The sequence below is a fragment of the Oncorhynchus clarkii genome, chromosome 12 (genome assembly GCF_045791955.1).
Source record: "Oncorhynchus clarkii lewisi isolate Uvic-CL-2024 chromosome 12, UVic_Ocla_1.0, whole genome shotgun sequence".
NCBI lineage: Eukaryota > Metazoa > Chordata > Actinopteri > Salmoniformes > Salmonidae > Oncorhynchus > Oncorhynchus clarkii.
In genome coordinates this window covers 89,692,573-89,707,976 of record NC_092158.1, presented here as the reverse complement: position 1 = coordinate 89,707,976, position 15,404 = coordinate 89,692,573, and the positions used below count along the sequence as shown (strand labels likewise).

The following is a 15,404-nucleotide window of genomic DNA, read 5'->3' as shown; positions in this document are numbered from 1 at the left end:
TACAGTCATAAACACAGTAGAGAAAATCTATATGCAGTGTGTGCAAATGTAGTGAGATTAGGGAGGTAAGGCAATAAATAGGCCATGGTGCAGAAATAATTACAATTTAGCAATTAACACTGGAGTGATACATGTGCAGAAGATGAATGTGCAAGTAGAGATACTGGGGTGCAAAGGTCCATAAAAAATAACATGGGGATAAGGTAGTTGGGTGGGCTATTTACAGATGGGCTGTGTACAGATGCAATGATCGGTAAGCTGCTCTGACAGCTGATGCTGAAAAACTGTTTTGAACAAGGTGGGGGGAACGGAAAAGAAGACATGCGGAAGTCACCCAAGTAAGTATCATGTAAGAAAGTAATTTATGATAATGAAATCATTTGGAAACTAGAGTATGTTCTAACTTTAACTTAAATAGTGTTCTGATTTTTACAGAGTCAAATATATCTGAGGATCAAGCCTTTGCCAAGAAGTGCCCTGAGGGTGTTGGTTTAGTGTCCATGGTAAATCTTCACAAAGTCACCACATGTAGGAGCATACACAACACAATCTCTCCCTCTCGTTATCCCTCTCTATCTCTTTATCTTTCTCTCTCACCATTACATAACGACAATGTTGTTTCATTAATGCGTTATCATTGTTTGTTCCATGCTGTCTGTGTTGATGATGTTTCTCTCCTAAAAGACACCAGATACTGTCCTCTTTTTAAGGGTAGGTCTACACATGACTTCGAATCATTTTAAGAATTATTGTAATTACAAACAAGTATGCATTACCCATTGGTAATAGTAACAACCCTGACAATACACTGAATATGCTATTGGCCCTTCAGATGCCACAATGTGTCTTGGAGGAGATCTGTCTGGAGGTCATCCTCTCAGAGGAGATCTGTCTGGAGGTCATCCTCTCAGAGGTGAACTGTTTGGAGGTCATCCTCTCAGAGGAGATCTGTCTAGAAGTCAATCTCTCAGAGGAGATATGTCTGGAGGTCATCCTCTCAGAGGAGATCTGTCTGGAGGTCATCCTATCAGAGGAGATCTGTCTGGAGGCCATTCTCTCAGAGGAGATCTGTCTGGAGATCATCCTCTCAGAGGAGATCTGTCTGGTTCATCCTCTCAGAGGAGATCTGTCTGGAGTTCATCCTCTCAGAGGAGATCTGTCTGGAGTTCATCCTCTCAGAGGAGATCTGTCTGGAGGTCATCCTCTCAGAGGAGATCTGTCTGCAGGTCATCCTCTCAGAGGAGATCTGTCTGCAGGTCATCCTCTCAGAAGGGGGGTGTTGCCTACCTGACTCTCTCCTTGAAATGGAAGGGATTAAGGGATGTTGTGAACAGTGGAGAATTTTGTGGTGCTATTTTATTAAGTATATTTCAATGTTAGACAATTTCAATAATGATAGTAAGAAAATTGAGAACAGAAACGTCGTCTGTTTATGAAACCTTTACTTGTGTTTCAGGAAGCAGTGCAACAGTGGCATGAAAATGTTACAACACAGTAGATTGATTCAAGAATAGAATTTTCCATCAACTCTTAGTTGTTTCACCATTTCAAGTCTCATGTCGTCTTGCGCAGTATTCTAATTATAAGCCAGTTCATTTTAATAACGTTACGTTCTCCCTGATTCTCCCTCTGTTCCTCGATAGAAGTATGGTGAACATGGAGAGCATGCCACAGACGTTAAGTTTGGATGTTCAATGACTACTTCAAAGACTGTGTGGGGTACACAGCAACGGGGGAAAATGGAGTTCTGTGGGGGTATTTTTTATTTTTAGGTATTGGGGAAGGAGAGAGCTATGACAGAGGGGTAGAAAAGAAGGAGAGAGAGGGATATATCTGTTACGTATATGTGATGGAGGGGGGGCAAAGTGGGTGCTGTGGAGGAGAGGCAGGGTGGATACTGTAGAGGAGAGGCAGGGTGGACACTGTGGAGGAGTTGCAGGGTGGATACTGTGGAAGAGAGGCAGGGTGGATACTGTAGAGGAGAGGCAGGGTGGATACTGTAGAGGAGAGGCAGGGTGGATACTGTAGAGGAGAGGCAGGGTGGATACTGTAGAGGAGAGGCAGGGTGGATACTGTGGAGGAGAGGCAGGGTGGATACTGTAGAGGAGAGGCAGGGTGGATACTGTAGAGGAGAGGCAGGGTGGATACTGTAGAGGAGAGGCAGGGTGGATACTGTAGAGGAGTTGCAGGGTGGATACTGTAGAGGAGTTGCAGGGTGGATACTGTGGAAGAGAGGCAGGGTGGATACTGTAGAGGAGAGGCAGGGTGGATACTGTAGAGGAGAGGCAGGGTGGATACTGTAGAGGAGAGGCAGGGTGGATACTGTAGAGGAGAGGCAGGGTGGATACTGTAGAGGAGAGGCAGGGTGGATACTGTAGAGGAGAGGCAGGGTGGATACTGTAGAGGAGAGGCAGGGTGGATACTGTAGAGGAGAGGCAGGGTGGATACTGTAGAGGAGAGGCAGGGTGGTGTTTACACACTAGAGAGCTATTCTACATGTTTCTCAAGTGTGTCTTACTGAACATGACCAGGATTAGAGTGAAACATCATGTTGTGTTTGACACAGGAACCACCTGACACAGGGACACTGAGGAGTCTTCAAACCAAACCCTAAACCCTGGATAGAGGGGCTCAGTGAATGTGGTGTGGAATGTGTGCAGGTGGGTCAGTGAGTCAGAGGAGACTCTGTAGAAGGACAGAGTGCCGGCTGGCCAGTCCAGATACACTCCTACTCTGTGGGGGCTGGAGGGGGGGACGTCTATGGTAGTGGGATTATTATTGTGATAGGCTTTGTAACAGTTGTAAGAGCAGAACAGACTCCAGGACTTGTCATTCCATCCAATCAGACAGTCCATACCCCCTCCTCTCCTGCTGATTCCTTTATATGTCACTCCTATAATTGCCACACTCCCACTCCACTCTACCTCCCAGTAACAGCGCCCAGTGAGACCCTCTCTACACAGCACCTGTCCACAGTCCTCAAATCTCTCTAGGTGATCAGGATACGGCTGCTTCTCTCTCCTCCATGTCACCTTCGTGTTTTCCTCAGACAGAGAGAGGTGTATGTTTACTGTGTTTCGGTCCAGTGTGAGATCACAGGCATCTGATGGATGAAACCAGATACATTATTAGAAATCATCATCATTCACATTAGAATGTTAACTCACTTTTCACTAATTAATTTAATGTAGATGTTTCTAGGTATCAAAAGGAGAAGGTAGGGTAACTTGAGACTTGTTGAAGGATGTGATACTGTATGGTACTATAAAACACACTTATTCCCATTAATTACACACAAACACTTCTGTCGCACAAATACGCCACACATATACACAGACACACACACTGTCAATGCAACTCATTCTAAACTTTGGTGTCCCCGATTTCTGATTCTGTAGAACTACAGCTTAAATTTAATATGACCAAGGAAGTAATGATGGTGGTCTTTGACTTTGTCTTAACTTGAATTAAGACTTATTCTTAGTTATATTCTTCACAGCAGTCAACACTCACAATTTCTAAGCCCAGGTTTCATTGTGTACTCTCCACCATATTCCACACTGTATAGAGAGAGGTAAGCAAAACAGACATTCATTGAGTGGTAAATGTGAACACACACAGACACACAGAGAGAGTCAGCATATAACTTTGTCCAACTGGTAGTAAGAATGTTTGTCTAAACTGGCCTGATAACTCAAACATGTCGGATATGAACATTGACATAAACCCTCTACATACTTGAGTTTCTCCAGTCTGCAGTGTGAATCCTCCAGGCCAGCAGAGAGCAGTCTGACTCCTGAGTCTCCTGGGTGATTGTAGCTCAGGTCCAGCTCTCTCAGGTGTGAGGGGTTTGACCTCAGAGCAGAGACCAGAGAAGCACAGCCTTCCTCTGTGATTAGACAGAATGACAGCCTGCAAAGAGTATCATCATTTTAAAAGCACACTGCTATTATTTTTCAACATATTCAGATACATCAGTGTCCTGAAACCTGCCATATGTATTCATAAATGACAAATTATCAAATTGTTGCTTGTAGCGACACAATGTAAAGTACGCATTTTCTACTAGACAGTTTGTTTTGACTGTGTTTTGGGTTATGTTTTGCCCAATAATAACTGAATGGTGGATGAGGACTTGATTAATCTTCTTACTAAGTGAGTAGATAACATGTTTCTAAACACTACTGAAATCACCCCGATGATTCCATGATGAAAAATTATGAGTGAAAAGTTACAGAGAATACAACAAAACAGTTAACCTCTCAACATTACCAATACCAGGGGATACAACAAAACAGTTAACCTCTCAACATTACCAATAACAGAGGATACAACAAAACATTACCAATAACAGAGGATACAACAAAACAGTTAACCTCTCAACATTACCAATAACAGAGGATACAACAAAACATTACCAATAACAGAGGATACAACAAAACAGATAACCTCTCAACATTACCAATAACAGAGTATATAACAAAACAGATAACCTCTCAACATTACCAATAACAGAGGATACAACAAAACAGATAACCTCTCAACATTACCAATAACAGAGGATGCAACAAAACAGATAACCTCTCAACATTACCAATAACAGAGGATACAACAAAACAGTTAACCTCTCAACATTACCAATAACAGAGGATACAACAAAACAGTTAACCTCTCAACATGACCAATAACAGAGGATACAACAAAACAGATAACCTCTCAACATTACCAATAACAGAGGATACAACAAAACAGATAACCTCTCAACATTACCAATAACAGAGTATATAACAAAACAGATAACCTCTCAACATTACCAATAACAGAGGATACAACAAAACAGATAACCTCTCAACATTACCAATAACAGAGGATACAACAAAACAGATAACCTCTCAACATTACCAATAACAGAGTATATAACAAAACAGATAACCTCTCAACATTACCAATAACAGAGGATACAACAAAACATTACCAATACCAGGGGATACAACAAAACAGATAACCTCTCAACATTACCAATAACAGAGGATACAACAAAACATTACCAATACCAGGGGATACAACAAAACAGTTAACCTCTCAACATTACCAATACCAGGGGATAAAACAAAACAGATAACCTCTCAACATTACCAATAACAGAGGATACAACAAAACATTACCAATACCAGGGGATACAACAAAACAGTTAACCTCTCAACATTACCAATACCAGGGGATAAAACAAAACAGATAACCTCTCAACATTACCAATAACAGAGTATATAACAAAACAGATAACCTCTCAACATTACCAATAACAGAGGATACAACAAAACAGATAACCTCTCAACATTACCAATAACAGAGTATACAACAAAACAGATAACCTCTCAACATTACCAATAACAGAGTATACAACAAAACAGATAACCTCTCAACATTACCAATAACAGAGGATACAACAAAACATTACCAATACCAGAGGATACAACAAAACAGATAACCTCTCAACATTACCAATAACAGAGGATGCAACAAAACAGATAACCTCTCAACATTACCAATAACAGAGGATACAACAAAACATTACCAATACCAGGGGATACAACAAAACAGATAACCTGTCAACATTACCAATAACAGAGAATACAACAAAACATTACCAATACCAGAGGATACAACAAAACAGATAACCTCTCAACATTACCAATAACAGAGGATGCAACAAAACAGATAACCTCTCAACATTACCAATAACAGAGGATACAACAAAACAGATAACCTCTCAACATTACCAATAACAGAGGATACAACAAAACAGTTAACCTCTCAACATGACCAATAACAGAGGATACAACAAAACATTACCAATACCAGGGGATACAACAAAACAGTTAACCTCTCAACATTACCAATACCAGGGGATAAAACAAAACAGATAACCTCTCAACATTACCAATAACAGAGGGGGCATGATATTTGTTCCTCTGTAACTTGCTCATTCATCACGATTAATTCATTATTCATAATCATGGAAGTTTCCACATGAATGTAGAAGTGTTCGGACACATCTTCAATTCTTACTTACAATGCAAGTGAAGTGACTCCAAAATGACAGGACTTTATTCACCATTTAGTTTCTATTGGGAAAAACATCATCCAAAACACAACCAAAACAAACAGCAAATGCATTCAACAAGTTGGTAGAGTCACAAGCTTGATGTAATCACTGCAGGCAAAGAATATTTGACCAAATGCTTAACTTTTGAATACTTTAAAAACTTGTTGAGGATAGGGGGCAGTATTTTCACTTTGGATGAATTGCGTGCCCATAGTGAACTGCATCCTACTCTGTCCTAGATTGCTAATATATGCATATTATTATTACTATTGGATAGAAAACACTCTGAAGTTTCTAAAACTGTTTGAATAGTGTCTGTGAGTATAACAGCACTCATAGGGCAGGCAATCTTCCAAACAAGAAGTGAAATTCTGAATGTGGGTCAACTTTGACGTCATCGCCCCCTCCTTTCCCAACAAGATATGGATCTGGTAGCACTTCCTACGCATTCCACTAGATGTCCTCATTCAGTAGAAAGTGGAATGGAGCTTTTGCTGTGAACTTTGACCGAATGGGAGGGGAAATAGTCAGTGTCCCGACAGAATGCCATTTTCCTGTGGCGCATTTCTCTGTGGGTGCCACCGCCGTTCCATTTGGCTGCAGCTGAAAACGTATGATCCGGTTGGAACGTTATTGGATATATATGAAAATAACATCCTGAAGATTGATTCTCTACTTAGTTTGACCAGTTTATACGACCTGGAATATATATTTTTGAAGTTTTCGTGCGAGTTGTCCTGGACCGGTTTCAGCTTTTTCACGTGAGCTGAAAGTGATAGCAAATGCAGCTAATTGCACACTAGTATTGGACATTATGGAACAAAACAACGATTTATTGTGGAACTAAGACACCTTGCACTGCATTCTGATGAAAGATCATCAAAGGTAAGGGAATATTTATGATGTAATTTTATATTTCTGTTGACTCCAACATGGCGGAGAAATACTTGTAAGTCTGAGCGCTGTCTCAGCTTATTGCACGGTAGGCTTTTTCCGTAACGTTTAAAAAAAATCTGACACAGCAGTTGCATGAAGAACCAGTGTATCTTTAATTATATGTAGAACATGTATCTTTAGTCAAAGTTTATGATGAGTATTTCTGTTATCTGGCGTAGCTTTCTATAATTCCTCCGGATATTTTGGAGTATTTTCTGAACATGGCGTCAATGTAAACCGATATTTGTGGATATAAATATGCATATTATCGAACAAAACATAAATGTATTGTGTAACATGTCATATGAGTGTCATCTGATGAAGATTTTCAAAAGGTTAGTGATTCATTTTATCTCTAATCCTGCTTTTGTGAATCTATCTTTGGCTGGAAAAAATGGCTGCGTTTTCCCTTTGACTTGGTGGTGGTCTAACGTAAATATATGTTGTGTTTTCGCTGTAAAACATTTTAAAAATCGGACATGATGGGTAGATGAACAAGATATGTATATTTCATTTGAGGTATTGGACTTGTTAATGTGTGAAAGTTAAATATTTCTAAAGAATATTTTTGAATTCCCTGCGCCACCTTTTCAGCTGAATGGGGGGGTGGAGTTCCCCTCAGGGAATCAAAAACTGTAAGCTTCACTTTCCAAACACATATGGTGTGGACTATGTGTGCCTGGTAAACACATGTGGATCTGGTGAACAGTTATCACTTGTTGACCAACTACAGGATTACTGACCTCAGAGTCTCCAGTTTACAGTGGGGATTCCCCAGTCCAGCAGAGAGCAGCTTCACTCCTGAATCCTTCAGGTCATTGTTACTCAGATCCAGCTCTCTCAGGTGTGAGGGGTTTGACTTCAGAGCTGAGACCAGAGAAGCACAGCCTTCCTCTGTGACTCCACAGCCTGACAGCCTGCAAAGAGTCAAATCAATTAAAAATCACACTGCTATTATTTGGTGGTGAAGATGGAGTGGCAGTATATTTTTTACAACATTTTAAATGGATATATCATTATGAAAAATAATCAAAGTCCTGCTTGTAGAGAGAAATATAAAACACAAATATGTGAGTAGACAGACCAGACCAGTTTACAAAGCAGTATCAGTCAAAATACAGAAAGTGAGGTATCAGATTTAGATTGTACTGAGTATACAGTCCACACCATATTGAGTTTGACAGTGAAGCTAACATTTTACATTTAGCTCTATACTCAGAATTTTGGATTGGAGATCAAATTTTTCATATGAGGTGACAGTATGTAATGTCATATTTTATTTGAGGGTATTTTCATATCTGTTTCACCATTTAGAAATTACAGCACTTTATGTATCTAGTCCTCCCATTTCAAGAAGTCATAAGTATTCTGACCAATTCATTTATAGTGTATTAAAGTAGTCAAATGTTTAGTATTTGGTCCCAAACTCGTGAGTTGCATTTGCAGTTTGTTGTGGAACTACAGGAATACTGACCTAAGAATCTCCAGTTTACAGTGGGGATTCCCCAGTCCAGCAGCGAGCAGCTTCACTCCTGAATCCTTCAGGTCATTGTTACTCAGATCCAGCTCTCTCAGATATGAGGGGTTTGACTTCAGAGCTGAGACCAGAGAAGCACAGCCTTCCTCATTGACCCCACAGCCTGTCAGCCTGACAGAGAGATCATCATGACTTCACAAACACACTGTTCATTTAACACCAGTAGTGTAGAAGGACAACGGTTTATTCTCTCAAACAACACATAGATTAATCTTCCGTCTACCACAAATGTATGGTCATATTGTTATACATATGTGAACATCAATGCATTAATTCAATATGTTTTTCAATATAGTTTTTCAATATCAGTTCTCTAAAAGGAAAATTTCTTCCTGATGATTAGTACTTCAATGTCATGTTTGTACTCACAGAGCAACTCTGGAGGCTTTGATCACTGGCAGCAGCCTCAGAAGACCTTCCTCTGATCTGGAGTATTTCTTCAGGTCAAACACATCCACCTCCTTTTCTGAAGTCAGCAACACAAAGACCAGAGCTGACCACTGTGCAGGTGACAGTTTGGCTTTTGAGACACTTCCTGATCTCAGGTAGCTTTGGATCTCCTCCACTAGAGAATGGTCGTTCAGTTCATTCAGACAGTGGAACAAATTGATGCACCTCTCTGGAGAGGGATTCTCCCTGATCTTCTCCTTGATGTACTTGACTGTTTCTTCATGGCTCTGTGAGATGCCTCTTGTTGTTGTCAGTAGACCTCGTAAGTGCTTCTGATTGGACTCCATTGAGAGGCCCAGAAGGAAGCGGAGGAAAAGGTCCAGGTTTCCCGTCTCACTTTGTAAGGCTTTATCCACAGCACTCTTGTAGAAAGTAACTTCAGGCTTGTCTCTTAACAGCGCAGTTAAGTTACTGGAAGTTGATTGCGGTTTGGCCATTAGATTCTCATTGTTGTTGATGAATGAGAGGAACACATATAGAGCAGCCAGAAACTCCTGAATGCTCAGATGCACAAAGCAGTACACCTTGTGCTGGTACAGCCCACATTCCTCTTTAAAGAGCTGCGTGCACAATCCTGAGTACACTGAGGCTTCATTGACATCAATGCCAGCCTCTTTCAGGTCTTCTTGATAGAAAATCAGATTGTGATTCAGAAGCTGTTGAAAAGCCAGTTTTCCCAGTGACAGAATGCTCTCTTTATTCCAGTGTGGACCTGTCTCTTCTTTCCCAAGATACTTCTCATTCTTCTGTTTGGTATGAAACACCACAAGGTGTGTGTACATGTCAGTCAGAGTCTTGGGCATCTCTTCTCTCTTATGTTTCAGCATGTGTTCAAGGACTATTGCAGAAATCCAACAGAAGACTGGAATGTGGCACATGATGTGGAGGCTCCTTGATGTCTTTATGTGTGAGATGATACTGCTGGCCAGGACCTTATCACTGAATCTCTTCCTGAAGTACTCCTCCTTCTGTGGGTCATTGAACCCTCGTACCTCTGTCACCTGGTCAACACACCCTGAAGGGATCTTATTGGCTGCTGCAGGTCGGGTAGTTATCCAGAGGAGAGCAGAGGGAAGCAGATTTCCCTTGATGAGATTTGTCAGCAGAACATCCACTGAGGTTGACTTTGTGATGTCACAACAGATCTTGTTCTTCTGGAAGTCTAGGGGCAGTTGGCACTCATCCAGACCATCAAAGATGAACAGAACGTTGTACTTGTCGTAGTTGGAGATTCTTGATTCTTTGGTTTCCATTGAAAAGTGATTGAGAAGTTCAATCAAAGTGTGTTTTTCCCCTTTCATCAAATTCAGCTCACGAAAAGGGAATGAAAATACAAATTGAACATCCTGATTTGCTTTTCCTTCAGCCCAGTCCAGAATGAACTTCTGCACAGAGACTGTTTTTCCAATGCCAGCGACTCCCTTTGTCAGAACAGTTCTGATCAGTTTGTCTTGTCCAGTTAAGGGTTTGAAGATGTCGTTACATTTGATTGCAGTCTCTGGTCTTGCTTGTTTCCTGGTTGTTGTCTCAATCTGTCTCAGCTCATGTTCATTATTTACCTCTCCTGTTCCACCCTCTGTGATGTAGAGCTCTGTGTAGATCTTATTGAGAAGTGTTGGGTTTCCTTGTTTAGCGATCCCCTCAAATATACATTGAAACTTCTTCTTTAGATTAGATTTGAGTTCACGTTGGCAAATCACATCAAGCTCTACTGAATCTAAAAATAACACAGAGGATATTAATATGACGTCTGTTTTAATGCCTACATTATTATAGGACGGTGTTATAGTGTTGTACATTGTAATAGTGTATTCTCTTAACTGTCTATATGAATGTGTAAATGTTTTCATAATGCATTACACACTGGAGTAATTGATTATATTATTATTGGTATTATTGATGGTATTATTAGTAATGTTGTCTCTCTCTCTCCTCTGTCTCTCCTCTTCTCTGTCTAAATTAATCAACGCAACACATTCCGCTGCTACTTGATGATGTCACTAAGTGTTGTGTTAAGGCTGTTACAATATTATTGAGTTACACAACTACTTTAGCTGTACTTTATCTACAGTTTTTAAATGTTTGTTATCAAACAGCATTTAACGTGAGGCAGACAACTCTTACTTTTCTCCAGTGTGTCAGCAAGCTCCTTCTGGTTCATTTTCCTCAGGACGTGCAGTGTGATCTTCAGAGCCCCCTCTCTGGCACTGCTCTCCAGCTTCTCATCTTCAGCGTCCACCACTTCCTCATCCTGCTTCTGACTCTCAAAGCCTTGTGGGAGTTCGGGACTAAGAATCCTCTTGAACCGCTTCAGCTCGTTCTTCACAAATGTCATAATTTTTTCTTCAAGCAACTGAGATAAATAAAGTCATTAAGTTAAGCAAGAAAATAAATGCTTTCGCATTAACATATTAATGGATGATTTACAGATCAACTTTACTTGACTTAAACAAAAACAAATGTACATAACAGGACCACATACACTGAATATGGAGGTCAGGTCTATATGTTGACTCTGGGAAGACTGACCACTGAGCATCTCTAACTCTGATCTCTCCTGTTGGTAACTGTGGACAAAACTGTTACACACACACGCACACGCGCACGCGCACGCACACACACACAGGAAGGGAATATTGTTTTTGTTTAATATTGTTTTATGACTATGAAAATGCGAAAAAGGATTAGAATATGGATTATGAAAACAACCTAAATAAAATGGGAAAATGGGAGAGGAGAATTTACTAGAGACAGTGTTGTTTAACTCACTGACCATGACCCATGAGTTCTTCTTACCTTTGTTCAGTAGAAAAGTCTCCCTCTCTAAACCGTGTAGGTAAATTCATAGACCAGTCACTCTTCATGGACACACAGCTGGGTACAGGGGAGGCTGGTCTCTTGCGCTTGATTGGGCTTCAACACAACAGAGACAAACATTCCTTATCTCATTTACTTGGAACCCAGATTGAGAAAATAAGAAGAGTTTAATTCCATTTTCAGAAATCTTGGTACATTTGCTTTTATTGCTTACAGAAATTATGAAAGATATTGTTGTGTTTTTTCACTAGCTAATTATGACATTCAATGACAGACAGGTCTTTGTTTATAATCTGTCACTTGATGGTTTCATTTCAGAGAGACAAATAGTCATGTTTTTATGCTATTAAATGCTATATATCTGCCGCACTTTCAGAGAAATAAGTAGTACTCCTTGGTTTTACACAGTCAAATGTATAATGAAGAACTGGACAAATCATACACTTGTGACATCAGTATAATTGTTTTATTTCTTATAATTCAATACAGTAATATGACTACAAACACTGACTACAAATACAAAGTTGCAAGTGTCTTTGCAATTGATACAAACAAGCGAAATATAAAATTATGCTTGAAATGAAAACCGAGATGACTGCATTAAAATTTAACCAGTTGGCTACAGGCCTATTTAAATTATATTAAAATGCATTTCATGGTCAATCAACTGAGTTATGTATTGGTCACATACACATGGTTAGTAGATGTTATTGCGAGTGTAGTGAAATGTTTGTGCTTCTAGCTCCGACAGTGCAGCAGTATCTAACAGTGCAGTAATATCAAACAATTCCATGTCGACCACGGAGAAGGAGAGCCCACAGTCCATGGTAGCTGGCCGCGTCGGTGGGACTGTGTTATCCTCAAAATGGGCAAAGAAGGTGTTTAGCTTGTCCGGCAGCAAGACGTCGGTGTCCGATACAGGGCTGGTTTTCCTTGTGTAGTCCGTGACTGTCTGTAAACCCTGTGACACACGTCTCGTGGCTGAGCCGTTGAATCACGACTACACTTTGTCTCGATATTGACGTTTTCCCTGTTTGATTGCCTTGCGGAGGGAACGACTACTCTGTTTGTATTCTGTCATATTCCCTGTCACCTTGCCATGGTTAAATGCGGTGCTTTCTGCTTTCAGTTTTGCGTGAATGCTGCCATCAATCCACAGTTTCTGGTTAGGGTAGGTTTTAATAGTCACAATGGGTACAACATCTCCTATACACTTCTTGATGAAATCAGTAACCATCTCAGTGTACACGTCAGTACTGTTCTCGGAAGCTACCCGGAACATATCCCAGTCCACGTGATCAAAACAATCTTGAAGCGTGGATTCCGATTGGTCAGACCAGCACTGAATAGTCCTTAGCACGGGTGCTTCCTGTTTGAGTTTCTGACTTTAGGAAGGGAGGAGCAAAATGGAGTCGTGGTCAGATTTGCCGAAAGGAGGGCGGGGGAGGGTTCAGTGTTTTTCCAGCGCGAGTGCTATAGTCAATATGCTGATATAATTTAGGCATCCTTTACCTTTCAGTTTGTATAAAGTACAGTGAAGTTCCTTGAGGGCCGCTGTGACATCGGCTTGAGACGACTGTGACAATAACCGAAGAGAATTCTCTTGGGAAATAATACGTTCGGCATTTGATGGTGAGGAATTCTAGATTGGGTGAACAAAAGGACTTGAGTTCCTGTATGTTGTTACAATTGTAATAACACACACGATTTTCTGGGCTAACAATGTAAGAAATATTACATAAAAAACGAAATACTGCAAAGTGTCCTAAGGACTAGAAGCAAAGCAGCCCTCTCTGTGGGCAGCATCGTTTTCTTTCTGTTGGTCTGTAATTTGTCTCAATATATTTCATGATGTGTAGCCTAACGTGTGCAATGATGTGCCAAATCTGTGATGTAGTGCATTTTCGTTGTGTAAGTGTTAGAATAAGCCGCCTCAATATTTGCAGCTGTAGGTGGTAATATCTCTCTAGACGCTGATCCGTCGTCAGTATATTTAACTAATTATAATGTTAAGGAAAGATTTGAATGTACAAAGCTGATCTGAGAGCAGCGTTCCCTTTCTTTCAATCCTATCAGTATCGACACATGCTCCAAAGAGACACATAGCGACTGTTTACTCTGGATGATGTTTGGGGAAACGTGTGTAACATATTTGGCAGTTGTAGGAAAGATGCATCTTTAAAACACTCGTAACTCTAAATTTCATCACTATCTGGAAACTGGCCCCAGAGAGACTTATAGTACAGTTGCCATATCTTAATTTGATATTCTGTTGTGGCAGAAATATTCCTGCAACGCAGGAAAAAACACAAATGTGAATTAAATTGTGGATATAGCGTTTTGGAAAAAAACATAATAAATTCTTAAACAATATTGTCATCTCACCTCTTAACTTTGATCTCATGTTCCCCAGAGAGATACATTTTAGAGGCAGGGCCCCGCTCTCTCTCTCCAGAGAGACTCATTTTAGAGGCAGGGCCTTCCTCCTCTCTCTCTCCAGAGAGACTCATTTTAGAGGCAGGGCCCTCCTCCTCTCTCTCTCCAGAGAGACTCATTTTAGAGCACTGACCCCTAAACAGAGATACAGCATGTTGGTTGTGGTTAACACAGTGATAACTAATTATTGAATGTCAATTGTTCTCATTTATGAATTATCTATTTGAGAAGTAAAACATTTACCAACAGACATATTGAAACCGTCATGTGATTTAATGCAATCATATGAACATGTAGTAGCTTGATATCTATTCTCCATGGTAACTGTCGTTAAAAATAATAATAATGTGTCACTGTTTGTCACACACACACAGAGGGAATGTTGTGTTTGTTTAATATTGTTTTAGGACTAAGAAAATTGAAAAAAGTGTTTTCCTATAGATTATGATAACAACAAAAATAAATGGGAAAATGGGAGAGGAGAAATGACTAGAGGCAGTGTTGTTTAACTCACTGACCATAACCCATGAGTTCTTCTTACCTTTGTTCAGGTGAAAAGTCTCCCTCTCTAAACTCTATAGGTTGACATATAGACCAATCACTCTTCATGGACACACAGCTTGGTACAGGGGAGGCTGGTTTCTTGCGCTTGATTGGGCTTCAACACAACAGAGACAAACAGTACATCTCTCATTTACTCTGAACTCAGATAGGGAAAAATAAGAAGTTTCATTCCGAAATGCTATATATCCATTTTCAGAAATGTTGGTAAATTTGCTTTCATTGCTTACAGAAATTATGAAAGAGATTGTTGTGTTTTTTCACTAGCTAATTATGGCATTCAATGACAGACATGTGTTTGTTAAGAAATCTATCACTTGATGGTTTCATTTCAGGAAGACAAATAATTGCGGGTTTGTTTTCCAAAATGCTATATGTCTGCCTCACTCGCAGAGAAATAAGTAGAACAGCTAGGTTTTACAGAGTCAAATGTAACAAATAGCTACATTTATCATAAAGAACTGAAAAAATCATACATTAGTGACATCAGTATAAACTTTTTTTTTTATATAATTCAATACAGTAATATGAGATCTGTATGTAAAACATATACTTTTGAAT

At 40.0% G+C, this 15,404-nt stretch overlaps 1 protein-coding gene across 1 annotated transcript in view; it reads right to left on the bottom strand.

Annotated features, from left to right (window-relative positions):
* Positions 1–14,413, bottom strand: part of LOC139421601 (NLR family CARD domain-containing protein 3-like) — a 126,082-nt gene extending 111,669 nt beyond the window's left edge. The window contains exons 1-9 of the mRNA XM_071172656.1: positions 14,232–14,413; positions 11,826–11,942; positions 11,512–11,596; positions 11,272–11,382; positions 11,154–11,241; positions 8,949–10,737; positions 8,517–8,690; positions 7,786–7,959; positions 3,739–3,912 (exon numbers count right to left, since the gene is read on the bottom strand). Coding sequence (XP_071028757.1) covers positions 3,739–3,912; positions 7,786–7,959; positions 8,517–8,690; positions 8,949–10,737; positions 11,154–11,241; positions 11,272–11,382; positions 11,512–11,596; positions 11,826–11,942; positions 14,232–14,401 — 2,882 coding nt within the window. The 5' untranslated portion in view covers positions 14,402–14,413. The remainder of the gene's footprint in view (positions 1–3,738; positions 3,913–7,785; positions 7,960–8,516; positions 8,691–8,948; positions 10,738–11,153; positions 11,242–11,271; positions 11,383–11,511; positions 11,597–11,825; positions 11,943–14,231) is intronic.
* Between the last annotated feature and the right edge of the window lie 991 nt (positions 14,414–15,404).